This window comes from Astyanax mexicanus, chromosome 6, assembly GCF_023375975.1.
Source record: "Astyanax mexicanus isolate ESR-SI-001 chromosome 6, AstMex3_surface, whole genome shotgun sequence".
Classification (NCBI taxonomy): domain Eukaryota; kingdom Metazoa; phylum Chordata; class Actinopteri; order Characiformes; family Acestrorhamphidae; genus Astyanax; species Astyanax mexicanus.
The window spans coordinates 36,423,179-36,436,522 of NC_064413.1; the positions used below are offsets into that span (position 1 = coordinate 36,423,179).

General features: G+C 40.0%; 1 protein-coding gene across 2 annotated transcripts in view; it reads left to right on the forward strand.

Annotated features, from left to right (window-relative positions):
• Window positions 1-1,966: 1,966 nt before the first annotated feature.
• Window positions 1,967-13,344, forward strand: part of LOC103046458 (matrix metalloproteinase-16-like) — an 89,730-nt gene continuing 78,352 nt past the window's right edge. For both annotated transcript variants that reach the window (XM_049480197.1, XM_007250375.4), the window contains exon 1: window positions 1,967-2,509. In XM_049480197.1, coding sequence (XP_049336154.1) covers window positions 2,381-2,509 — 129 coding nt within the window. In that variant the 5' untranslated portion in view covers window positions 1,967-2,380. The remainder of the gene's footprint in view (window positions 2,510-13,344) is intronic.

A 13,344-nucleotide genomic window follows, 5' to 3' on the forward strand; every position in this document is an offset into this window, starting at 1 on the left:
TTATGTAATGCAATGAAATGGCTCTTTCAATTCTTCCTAATGGAAAAAAGCGGTTCTGTAGCTTTACTCCAGGAAAAGCATAATGTTTGTGGCTGCTGTTAACTTGCATTCTCTCATTGCTTTTACAACATTTCTCTGGTAACCAATTGACCTCTGGCTCTGGTCTTTACTGGGGTCATAAGTGGACCTCAGTGGATACACACTCTCCATAAAACTACCTTGAGGCAGAATGATTTAAAGCAGTCTGCTACAAGACGCCAGCACACTTTCACTGCCATAAAATGCTGTTTCTAGACCTGAAGGACTATCAGTGGCTTGAGTAACGATTAGTATGAACGCTGTGACGTTGTGCAGATGTTTGTGAGGAGGAGTCACAGAGAGCATGCCCATTTAGTGTGTACAACACTTCCCCCTGGGTCCCATGCAAATTGAGACCTCATCAACAAGGCTAATGGCATTGGCTAATACCCTGCTGCTCTTGCCATTTCTTTCACAATTGCCTCTAAGTGGAAAATCATTGATCTGCTTCATTTAATCTCATTTTTTTCTCTTTCTTCATCATCAGCTGTGTTGCCTGCATGTGTTTGGGTTAAGAATTATTCTTCTTGGTTTTGTTTTTTTGATGGCTCATTATAATCTGCTTTGTATGTGTGACATGAAGAATGCCATAGTGATTCCCTTGGGATGTAATTAACTGATATTTGAATAAGGGTAGTATTTTAGTGATAATTGATATAGAAATGCAAAGAGCATTATTTTAATGCTGGGGTTGCCTAAACACACTGAGAGGGGCTAAGACAGATGACATTCTCTCTCTCTCTCTCTCTCTCTCTCTCTCTCTCTCTCTCTTAAGATGGAGTAACAGCCATCAGGCATAAGTTAAAGCCAAAAAGCCAAGAGAAAACACAGACATTCTTTTTTTTCTTTATATAATTCTCTTCTCTTTGTTTGTGTAGATGTGTCTCCAGATCATTTGGAGGCTTTTGAGGGATCCCTCTAGTGGACACTGCTATGTTTTCTTATAGACTGTTTGTTTTTCTAGCTTCTAGCCTTCTTAGCAGCAGCATCAGGCATCAGGATATCAGGCAGAGAAAAGAACAGGGACAGTGAAGAAAATGAAGGGAAACCTTGTACAAAAGAAATGGTCATTTATTAATGAGATTTATATTGGCATTGGTATATAACACATTCAAAACTTACTGTACTTTTATTTATTTTTGGTAACACTGTTATTTTCATCAGTGTTTATACATGCCTTCTAGCCTTCTTAAGCTGCAGTGTCAGGTGGGGAGAAGTACAGAAACGGTTGATAAAGTGAAAATAAATTTTTTACAAAATAAAAGTACTCAATAAGAAATAATAAAAATTATTTTTATTTTTCTATATGTTTTAAATCAGTAAAAATGCTATTATCACTGCTGTATTTTTACATATGTTTATTGTCTTACTATTGTTGGTATTATTTATTTTCTTTTTTTTTTCTACAGATTTGATATAGGCCTGTTATTTTTTCCCTAGCTTATTTTTTCATATTTCTTTTCCTAGTAGCAGCAGTGTATGGGGTGGAGAGAAAAACAGGAACTGTACAAAATAAAAGTACTCAATAATAAATAATTAATACAAAATATTGTTATTAATTTTATCGTTTATTATGAGGAAATATATTAAGAAAACGTTATTATTATTTCTGCTGAAATGGGTTTTTATGATCTTACAATGGGCATTGGTATAAATATACGTTTAAAACGGTAATTCTATTTATTTTGATTTCTTTTGGCACCACTGTTATTGTCATCAGTGTTGATACTATAGGCCTACTGTACTGCTTTGTGTACAACCTACCTCTCTGTTTTTCACTGTAAGACTCGGTGAGCAGTAGGGGAGGGGCTGTGTGTGTATGTGTGTGTGTGAGAGAGAGAGAGAGAGAGAGAGAGAGAGAGAGAGAGAGAGAGAGAGATGGCAGTGGCGCGCATGCGCAGAAAGGCAGGCGATGGTTGAAAACTAGCAGCTATGCCGCTGAGCAGACGAGCCTAACTCAATGGTACTGATCAGAGCATCCGACCCGCACACGCTGGAGGCCGCCGTGCAGCTCGTTCCGCGCACGGCCAGGAGACACAGCTCGTGTGGCCAGAGCTCGCAGGCTTCTCCGGGTTTCTCTCCAGCAGCTCGACGGCTCCTCCATTCCTCCTCCTCCCTCTCCCTCTCCTTCTTCTCCTCCTCCTCCTCCTCCTCCTCTTTCTCTTCCTCCGGCTCGGCAGCGGTCGACACATCCTCCCAAATGTTGCCATCCTACTGAAGCGCGGGGATTTACTCCTTCCAGCGGCTTTACTGACTATTAACACACAGACCCAGGGTACCCCGAGCCTGAACGCGGGTCGCTATGTTTTTGTTACCGTTCCAGCCCGCTCGGAGGCGTGTGAACAGCTTGTGTCCGGGGGCGTTGTGCCTGCACTTCATGCTCTGGATTGTATGTGCTGTTTGCGGAGAGGAGCAGCCGTTCAGTGTGGAGGTAAGACTGGCCTTACACAGGCTGACAGAGAGTGAACCACACAGCTCCAGACCTCCTCACGGTTTCATAGGTTTATGGTGTGTTTATTTCCAGTTATTTTCAGGCTTCCAGGCTAAAAGACACACTGTAGTTAAAACAGTGGCAGACTGCTGGAGTAGGCTAGCTATTGTTGACATTTCTCCAGTAGGAGAATAGAAGAGAGAGAGAGAGAGAAAACTTATTATTATTATTATTATTATTATTATTATTATTATTATTATGAATGGCTGACCACCAGAGCTAAGTTACATACAAACAGAAGCCTTAACCTTTGTTTATGTTTTAGTTCTAGTTTGTGTCTCAAGATTTAGTGTTTATTTACTTAGCCAGTTGTCATCATACAACATGTCAATATTCCTATGGTTGCTGAGGTCCATGGTATATACAGATATACAGCTCTGGAAAAAAACAAGAGATCACTAGAGTTTCTGAATCAGTTTCTCTGATTTTGCCAATTATATGTGTATGTTTGAGTAAAATGAACATTCTTGTTTTGTTCTATGAACTACAGACAACAATTTTCCCAAATTCCAGATACAAATATTGTCAGTTACAGCATTTATTTGCAGAAATCGAGAAATGGCTGAAATAACAAAAAAGATGCAGAGCATTCAGATCTCAAATAATGCAAAGAAAACAAATTTATATTCATAAAGTTTAAGGAGTCCAGAGATTACATTACATTACATTACATTACATTACATTACATTACTTTTGGCAGACGCTTTTGTCCAAAGCGACTTACAATATTGAAGTGCAAATAATAGAAGAGGTTAAGTACAAAAATAATAGAAGTTAAAAATAAAGCATCTATAGATAGGGCCTTAAGGAGGTCAGAGGGAAATAATGGGATAGAGGAGTAGAGAAGAGGAAGAAGGAGATGAGGTTAGAATTAGTTAGTTTGTTAGAGGTGTTAGGAGAGTAAGTGCTCTTTGAAGAGCTCTGTCTTCAGGAGTTTCTTAAAGATAGTGAGAGATTCTCCTGATCTGGTAGTGGAAGGTAGTTTGTTCCACCATTGGGGAACTCCGTATGAGAACAGTCTGGATTGCTTTGTGTGAGTGTTTGGCAAAGCGAGGCGACGTTCATTGGAGGAGCGCAGCGGCCGGGAGGTAGCGTAAGCCTTCAGGAGATCAATATTTGGTGGAATAACCCTGGTTTTTAGTCACAGTTTTCATGCTTAACATGTTCTCTTCCACCAGTCTTACACACTGCTTTTGGATAACTTTATGCCGCTCCTGGTGCAAAAATTCAAGCAGTTCAGCTTGGCTTGATGGCTTGTGGTCATCCATCTTCCTCTTGATCATATTCCAGAGGTCAATTTGGTAAAATCAAAATCATAATTTTGAAGCGCTCTCTTATTTTTTCCCCAGAGCTGTATATACATACCATGGTATGCAAATTAATGCTTATCATACTTTGTACATTTGCTTCTTGTTAGTGTTGTTGAAAAATGTGATCAGACAGAGAATCCCAATAATAATCCCAATCATTAGCTGACAATAAAGCTGCTCAAAAGTGTTGCACTAATAATCAGATGAATAACAAGAACAGCAAACACAATAGCAGGAGAAATAATTGATTAAGATCCTTATAAGACAGAACCCTTATATTCTTTAAGAATATATTCTTATCACACCTGAAAATCCCATATCGTGCAAGCCTAGTCAGATAATAAACACATACATGCATGCATGCATTGAAATGGTTGAAATGCTTGTGGTGAGGCTCAGGAAATTACTCCACAGCAGGGATACACAAATATACTGAACTAAATATACTAAGTACACAGCTTCACAGCTTGATTCAAAAGCCTCATAGTATGTGGGTAGAAACTGTTCTTTAGCTGGTTCATTCTAGCCTGGATGCTGTAGTGACTCCAGCCAGATAGCAGCATAGAAAACTGTAAACAGACTGTCCAGCCTTGTCCAACCTTATTCTTAGATTTCTCAGGCATCAGGACTGATTAATGTCATGTAGGGCTTTAAGTTTGTTGCCTGTGATGATGATGTAGTCTGCTTTTCTCACCACTCTCTAAAGAGTCTTGAGGTTATAGGAGGTGCGGCTGCCGTACCAGGCTGTAGTGAATCTACAAAACATGGGGCATCTGTAGAAACTTTGTGAGCTTGAGCTCCTGAGCTTGCACAGGAAAAAGAGGTGCTCACCGGAAAAAAAAAGGAAAAACAGCATGCAAAATGCTCTCTCTAGCCTTATCTCATATCAATCACATAATCTACATATCATCAAATCCACATTCATGTTACTTCTGAAGCTGCTGAAATCAACTGAATGTTGTTTAATAGGCTGTATGATAGACAGTTTAATGGCTTAACAACACTGTGGTATGTTGTCTTGACACTGTACGGTACCATATGCTGTATCAGCAATTGAGCACACGTTGCTTTGTGTCACTTTGTGCCCAGCTGCTTCTCATTGCCTGCTACACATACACTTACACACAAAGCAGCAGACCCAGACCCAGCACAGTGAAGAACATCTTCAAAACAATGCTTCAGCATCTCTTGATTGCCCTACATATGGGTTTAATGCATCCATGTGTCTCCTCCCTTTCTGTAAAAAGAAAAAGAAAACAGCAGGGTTGAAAATATAAAAAGCTATTGGTCATGATGTTTGTCTTTAATTTTCTTCTGGACAGCATGCACTGGTCAGAGCCTGTAAAAGCTGGTCAGTTTCTTGTGCTTTTCTGTTGGCATGACTCGATTCATGAGAGGCTGAAGTAGGCTAAATCAGCATGATCAAAGTTGAGATCCGGCCAGCAAACTCTGAGGGCAGTAACTGGAGAAGAACTGGCTGGTCTTCGCAAATGTTTTAATGGTAACACGGCGAGTGTATCAGGATTCCTCCTCACCTTGTTTAATTCAGGAACAAAGGGCTGAGGGCTCGGCTTGGTTTACAGTAACTCTTCATGTGGAAGGGACTTATAAACAGTGTGGAGTCAGTCGAATTACAACAACATGGTTTGTATTTAAAACCTGGAAAAAAGAAGGAAAGAAATGGTAAATTAAACTTAAGCGTCTGTGATGCATTTTGTGTGATGCTTGACTGAGGGGTTTCCCCTCATTGCAGTTACAAACTACTCACTTTTAATCGGACTAAGCCTGTCTGTATACTTATATGCCAAAAATTATGGTATAGTTACTCGTGGAAGTAGTATCTCCTGGGCATCTCATGAGTTTTGCCATATTTTATGTAAACTCAAGTACACGTCACTGAGCTGCATATATTTTGCTTTGAATAATTGCTGGTAGAATTGCATGTCTTTTTGCGTAGACAATTCGTGCCAGGTGTCACAAGCCACAACCATTGTCAACCCACTCGGCTCTGTGTCCACTGTGGGTGGTAAGGCTTTCTTTGGTGTATTCCTGGTCTACATGTGTCATTGTAGAATATCCAAATGCCAAAAAAATTGTTCCATCCACCTATGCTCACTATCATGATCATGCCATGCTCAAATTTAAACTAATTAATTTCACCTTGCCATGAGCACACTGGCCAGTGTTCAGCCTCACTCACAATATCAAAACACCAAACACAACTTGTACAGATGTGGGTGTTCCCAAGTACTGTATGATCAGTTTACAGTCTGCTTATCTTTTTGGCATGTCCATGTATAAGCAAATGCAAAATAGCCTCATTTTTTATTTTAGTGTTTAGGTTTGTATTTTGAGAACTGATTAAGAACAGATGGTTGAGAGTAACCGATTTTTCAGGATAAAGTGGCCACAAACTTTTTTTATTATTGGTTTGAACTTTTCAGTAGGGCAAAATGAAGTGAGTTAGACAGAGAGAGTGAGTGGGGTGGGGGGTCTAACTCTTTCATGGTTTGTGACCAATTTTGTTTTTTATCAGCCCAGGCCTGTCAATGAGTATAGATGTTTGCTGCCTTTAATGAGTGCTCACATGAATCAATGTGCAGAAAATGTCTACAGAAAAAAGGAGAGAAAGAAAGAGAGAGATAGAGGGACATTTATGTGCACTTTCCACCCCCGTAGTGGTGAAAATGGAAGGTGGTTAAGTTCATACTGGGTTATTGGCGTGGTTTGGCATATGTGCTGCCTCGCTCTTGCAGTGGCTCATTTTTGTTGCTTTGTTTTGTAGACAGAAACACACACACACATACACACACACACTCTCTCAAGTGCAGACAGAAAGAGGCTTAAGAGTTATAGAGGTACAGGTTGAGCCTGTGACTCTTCATCCAAATTGCAGCTCTGCACTGTATGTAGTTTAGCTGTAAGGGTTTGGCTGTCTCCTGGCCTGCTTTTGGTGGTGGGGCTGCTGTCCAGAGACATCCTGAGTGTGCCTGAAGAAAGGAGGCCAGTGGTCATACATCATCGCCACAGCTCCACCCCTCCTCCTCCTTCTGCTCTCCTCCTCCAGAGATTTGGACACAACTTGACCCCTGCACTCTCCAGCTCCCTCTCCTTCTCCTCCTCCTACTCCTCATCCCCCTGCCACAGAGTTCTCTTCTTCGCTCCGTTGTTTCACGCCTTTGTTCCTCTCCCTCGCAGCTAAAAAGCCATTTCCTCAGATTAGTACAGTTCTGCCACAATGGCACTGACACATTTAATTTCATTTGTTTTGTAATGGTCCCATTTCTTTTTTTCAAATGGCCCTTCTTCCCAGTAGAGCTGAACATTTTTCGGCGCGTGTGTCATTTTTAATTGCGTGTGACGGACAAAGGAGGTATTAACTGGCGGCGCTGGAAAAAGGCAAGAAGGAGTGTTATGCAAGAATGCTCAGGCGAACCTATTTGATATTATTAAAAAAAAAAAGTCAAAATTATTAAGAGGAGACAATGCATGTGTAATCTTTTCATTCCACTTATCTCTCTGGGACCTTCTGCAGCCATTTTCCTTTTTTTCTGTCTTCAGATAAAAAAAAATGTGGCAAACAACAGTAAAGTCATTTCTTCACAACATGGTTGATTGAACTTGGGAAATTGACAAAATTAAGTAGAATAAAAAACAGTCATTGGAGTTGAAGAGGACCTTTGTTTCATTTTAATGCCCAATTTTTCTGTATTATTTTGTTTTTCTAAAGACATCGCTGTGATTTGCTGCAAAATCCACAACAGTGTGATGCTTAATAAGCATTATTCAATAAGAATAAGATTTGAAGCAGTTGCTTCAAAGTCTTGAGAACTGTCTTGGAATTGCAATTCCAAAACTTTGCAGTAGAAGGACTTTTAATTTCAAACAGTGAAGGAGAATTAGGGAAGACTAGCTAAACAATAAACTAGCTAGATAGTTAGATTGGTCCAAAACCATGTTGAACCTTGTTGAACCATGCGTCAAAGCATACAGATATTGTTTAAATGAAAGCCAAATGAACAAAACAGAAAGCCACAGTGGATCACAGTGGATGGACTTAATATTTACAATAAGAAAGGCAGTTTTTATGTAAACAAACTAGGTCTAAATGCTAGGTCTAAGTTACCTCAGCTGACATTACTATCCTAGCCATGTACTGCTTTTGTTTTTTAGATAGAAGAACAGCCAGTCTTTAAAGAGCTAATGTTAGTAAACCGAATGAACTGATGCCAAGTGTATTAGGAGAGGCTGAATGCTGTATTCTAATACATGTATGCTCATAAGTTAATTGTGAGTTGAAAGTAAACATATGAGTGTTCATAATAAAGGGGGACGGTTAGGGAGAGCGTGGGCCTGCTGCCACTGCTGAAAAAAATATACAGCAGAAACACTGAAGTAGTAACATGTGTCAGTTCTTTTCAAAACCATCAATATCTCAAAACTCCATCAGAGTCTTCCTGCTAAAGCCTGTCTTCTTAATAATGATGTTCTTGACAGTAATGTGAAGCTTTTGTCACTTTGTCGGAGATGATGTGAACACGGCTGCGTAGGTGTTCGTGAATGGAGCCAAACAAAGCGCCTTTTTTTGTCTTTTTCTTTTCATTATCTGTCGATTTTTGGTTGATGTCATCAGGATAAAACGGACAAAGAACTTTGGAGGAGCTGTGATTGGGATGGAGCGCAACTTTTTCCTCGCTTGCTTGCAATCTAGACAACTTCCTTCCTGCCTTCCTTCCTTCCTCCCTTCCTTCCTCCACCACCTTTTATTAGAGCTGCATTGTGCAGCTGTGGCAGTGTTGTGTTTTGTGCATGAATGAGTCAAAGTTGAATCTCTCTGTGCTCAGCGTCAGGTGCGAAAACCCAGTGCGTGAGTCACGCAGATTTTGAGCCCAACACATCCACACACATACTATAGACACACTCTCTTGGGCCACCTCGCCTCAGGTTCAACTAGCAGCAGCGTAAAAAAAAAAAAAAAAGATAACCTAAAAAAAAAAAACGCTCACAACCTCAAAGAGAATTCACAATCATCTGAGCTGAGCACGATCTCAGCTATTTCACTTTCCCTCTTTCAGAAAGCCATTGATGTGGAGAGTCCTGCTGGGTGCCGGTATACGGCAGTGCTACAAAAGCCAGGCCGCCTGCGATCACCGTGTTGCTGTTTTTGACGAGCCGGGCCCCTAGAGATCTCTCTGAATTATTGAAAGGCGCCGGTGTGATGTCCGACACTAACGTGGCGGCACCTGTGTCACACAGGCCGACATCAAGCTCTCCTTTAAAGGGGTCATGAATGAGCAGAAAAGCCAGTGTGTTTATTAGTCTTGCTCGGCTCTGCCACCCCTTCTGTCTGTCTGTCTGTTTATACGATGTGGTGGTGGCCTAGTGTCTCACTGACTCTGTTTATGGCTGGGAAATAAACTCCCTCTTGAGTGGTTCCCAACCAGAGCCCCACTAAAGACTCCCCCCTACCCAGGGCTGTTCTCTTTCATGTGTCACTTACTCCTATTTCCCACCTACTGACCCACTCCTGAGAACGTTCAGTGGTCCAATCAGATGCTATCAGACCTTTGTCAGGCTGGGTGCTTTGGTTTAAAGATGAAACTAAGCCTCATCACTGAGCTTTTTATAGTTACTCCTCAGAGATTTTGACTATAATTTGTGACAATAGCTGCTGGAACTCTGCAACCTCTGCAAGCGGTGTCTGTTTGTGTGCATTTAGTTTCTGCCATGTGTCATCATGTGCCATCATCAGTTTCTCTCAGAGAGAAAGAGAAAGCGAGAGAGAGAGAGAGATGCAGAGATGCTCTGTGCTTGGTACAGCATGTTGTGCTCACACATGGCCTTTCTGACGTCAGCTTGGCTTTGCTGGGTGAACAGATTTGTGCGAGCCCCTGGGGTGGATACGATATGTCAGTCTGTTTACCTATCACACAGTCCTGCCGGATGCAGGAGAGAGCACCAGCACAGGCCACAGAACGTTTCTAATAAAAGAGAAACCTTTTGTTTTCAAATATTTCACCTTTCTTGTAGCAGGTCCTCTGGAGCTCTGCTGTCTGTACTGTATGTTTACTATAAGTTAGTGTCTCGTCTTTCTCTTTCTTTCTTTCTTTCTTGCTCTCTCTCTCTTTCTCCATCAGCTGTTCCAAGCCTAGAGAAAGGGAAATGAGGAACATGCACTGAGAAACAGCCCCCTTCAGTGCATGTTCCCCATTTCTCTCTCTCTTTCTCTTTTCCCCTTATTTCAGTTTTAGCCATAATGTACCTCATCTTACTGTTATTCTCTCTTACCATTGTTTTCTGTTCATTGTTTGTTTTACTCTCACTCTCCCTCCCTGTCTTTTTCTCTGTCATCTGTTTCAAACCTACCGTTTGTCAGAGAGAGAAAGAAAAAAGCAGTGAGGGAATCTTTCTATTTCTCTGTTTCTTTCTCCCTCTGTCTCTCTCTTTCTGTCTTTTTTCTTTTTCTCTATTGGCTTTTCCAAGCCTCCTTCCCTGTTTCTCCCTCTTACTATCTTTTCTGTTTCATCCCTCATTGCTCTCTTTTTCATTTCTTGCTATCATACATGCTGCTCTCTTGTGCCATTGTGTGTTTTTTGTCCACTGTAAGTCTTTGTCTTTCAGTCAGAAAAATTCATGCTTTGTGATGTCAGTGTGTTTTTAATAAAGCGTCCTTTAACCAGTCCACACAACTACACTGAGTTTCCAAGAAATTTTCACTTTAGAGAGGATAAAAGCTCAAATTGTAGTGACAAAAATAATAAGTTTATGTAGACAGGATGTCAAAATGCTGACATTAACTGTATGGATTTGAATGGATAGTGTCAGGCTGTTTCTCTATCTCCCTTTTTAATGATTATTATTTCTGCTCAATATAAGGCCATATCCACACGTATCCAGGTATTTTTATAAATATTTTCACTTAAACAGAGATTATAACACAGAGACTAACTTGCATGTTTGCCTTGAAGACCTCAAGATTAGAGACCCCAACACACCAAGAGGAAGGAAGAAAACACAGGTTTTATGCCAAATTTCACACTACTAAACCTAAACTCAGCATTATGTACTTGTAATAGAGCAGTAATTTAAATTTAGAAATATCTGCATCTTTAGGCATTATGTAGTTCACTATATGGGGAGGATTTGAAAGGTATTTGAGATTCAGCCAGAAAGACGCATGCATGCATTGTAATGTCAGTGTTTCTCCCTCTCTTTCCATTGTGTTCTGTACAGTGCAAGTCTTTCTTTATTTTTCTCTCACTCCCTCCCTCACTCTTTCCCTCTGTCTCTCCCTCTCTCTCTCTGTAGTCCTTTGCTCAGTAGAGAGCTGCTGAAAGAGCCCATGAAAAGCTTTTGCTACTTTTCAATCTTTAATGTTGTTGACAACTCCAGTGGCGATGAACAGAAGCACATGGAGACAGGAGGTACTCTCAGCACTCCTGACAAGTAGTTTTCATGACATGACACTGTGAGAGCGTGGGGAAATGTCACGGCCGTGCCACAGCTGATTGAGATCATACGGCACTGAGCTCTGTGATAGAAGATAAGAAGGCAAAGTTATTTCACCATCCAATCATCTATTAAATCAACATAGAAAAACAAGTAGAAACATCTCAGGAGTTAAGGGATTTGTCCAGTAAAGGAGCTGCGATGACGATGAGTGCGTATACATGCGTTCATAATCCGATTACGAACATTGGAGTTTGTCAGTAATCCAGTCAACATGTTTACATGACCTTGGGTAATCAGATAATGAGGGAAAAGTTTACGTAAATCAGGTCAGTAATCGGATTTTTGCTATCGACCAGGCAATTGATCTCAAAGAATAACATATTCATCCTGGTAAACAGAAGTTTCACTAAAATGTCAAGTCACAATATAAACATATAAACAATACATACTAGAACATCTACTAGAAGGTAAAAATTTGGTCTGTTTTTTTTATGCATTCGCAGCAAAAAAAAAAAAAAAAATACGATTATACTCTGATTCGGAGATTTCATGAACTGTGAGAAATCTGATTACCAAGCCAAAATCTCAGACTCCGATCTTAGATATTGAAGTATGCTGTTTATATGACTACTTGAACATTCGGATGAAAGTTCAGAAATGCGCTTATAACCGGATTAAGCCTGGAAATCAGATCTTCAGTCTTGTGGAAGGTGTGTAATGTGAGTCTAACATTAAATTCATTATAAGGGCCATGGTATTTCTTGACATTTGCCCAAAAGTGGCAACAGCGGCTGAGCATGTGGGATGGCGGTTGTCATGGAGACCCAATGCGCTGTGTGGTGGTGCATGTCCTGCTGAATAATTTAGTGTGTGTGAGAGGAGAGAGAGAGCGAGCTCAGGCTCACACACACACGTGTGCACACACACTCTCGCACATGCTCACACACTGAGCTTACAGCTCAGGTGATCAAGCATCAACGTGATTATGATCCAGTGTGCCTAATTCTGTAACATTCTATTAAAAAGTGGTCTTTGTGTGTGTGTGTGTGTGTGTGTGTGTGTGGATGAGAGTAAGTGCGTGACCTCAGATGCACTCTCAGACATCCAGCATTGTTTGAGGCAGTCGCTGAAACGTACACAGGCTTAGTCACTCCACAGCAGCACATTGCCAGACATAACACTCCATCTGAAATAAAGCTGAAATAAGCGAGCATTAGAATATCAGACACAAACACAGCTCAGCCTCGTGGCCTTCAGGAATCAGAGCTAGTGGTGTTCCATATCATATAGTTTATTATAGAGCTGTAACTAATGTTTATTTTAGTAGTCAACTAATCTGTAAAACATTTTTTTCATTAGACGATTAACAAACGATTATACAACTTGATAGTATAAGTTGATTTGGGTTGCTTTAATGTATCTTGACCCTGTGACCAAATGATAAAACTAAATTGAATGTCTTTTTACTTTTTATGTTATTTTATGTATTTCTTTTTTAATGATGTGTTGAAATTAACATATCTACTCAACAGTTTTGTAATAATATATATTGCCATGTATGTTGACTGATTATTGCATCCCTAGTTCACGATAATATCCCCATTTTTTTTTTAACTACAAAAAACTACACTAACTACACTATCGACATACATCATACAATATATGGACATAATTTTTTAACATAATTTTTGGTCAGTGTTGGCCATTGTTTTTTTTGTTATACAATGAGAGCCTATTGGCAGTAATGAAACAGTATGTACAGTATTCTTTATAAGCAGTGTTTTAATTTTGTTTATTTAGGATATGAATACATTATATCTGTTCCTATTTAATATTCTTAATCATTAAAAGTAATTAAAAAGCCACAGCTCATTAAAAAATATACTAGCATTATTATGCTATAGTTTTATCATTATGTGTATAAATGGTATAAAATGGTCGTAAAGTGACGATAATACAAATAATGCAAATAAACATGTTTTGTGACAGGCGTAGCACTAAATATTCTGCACT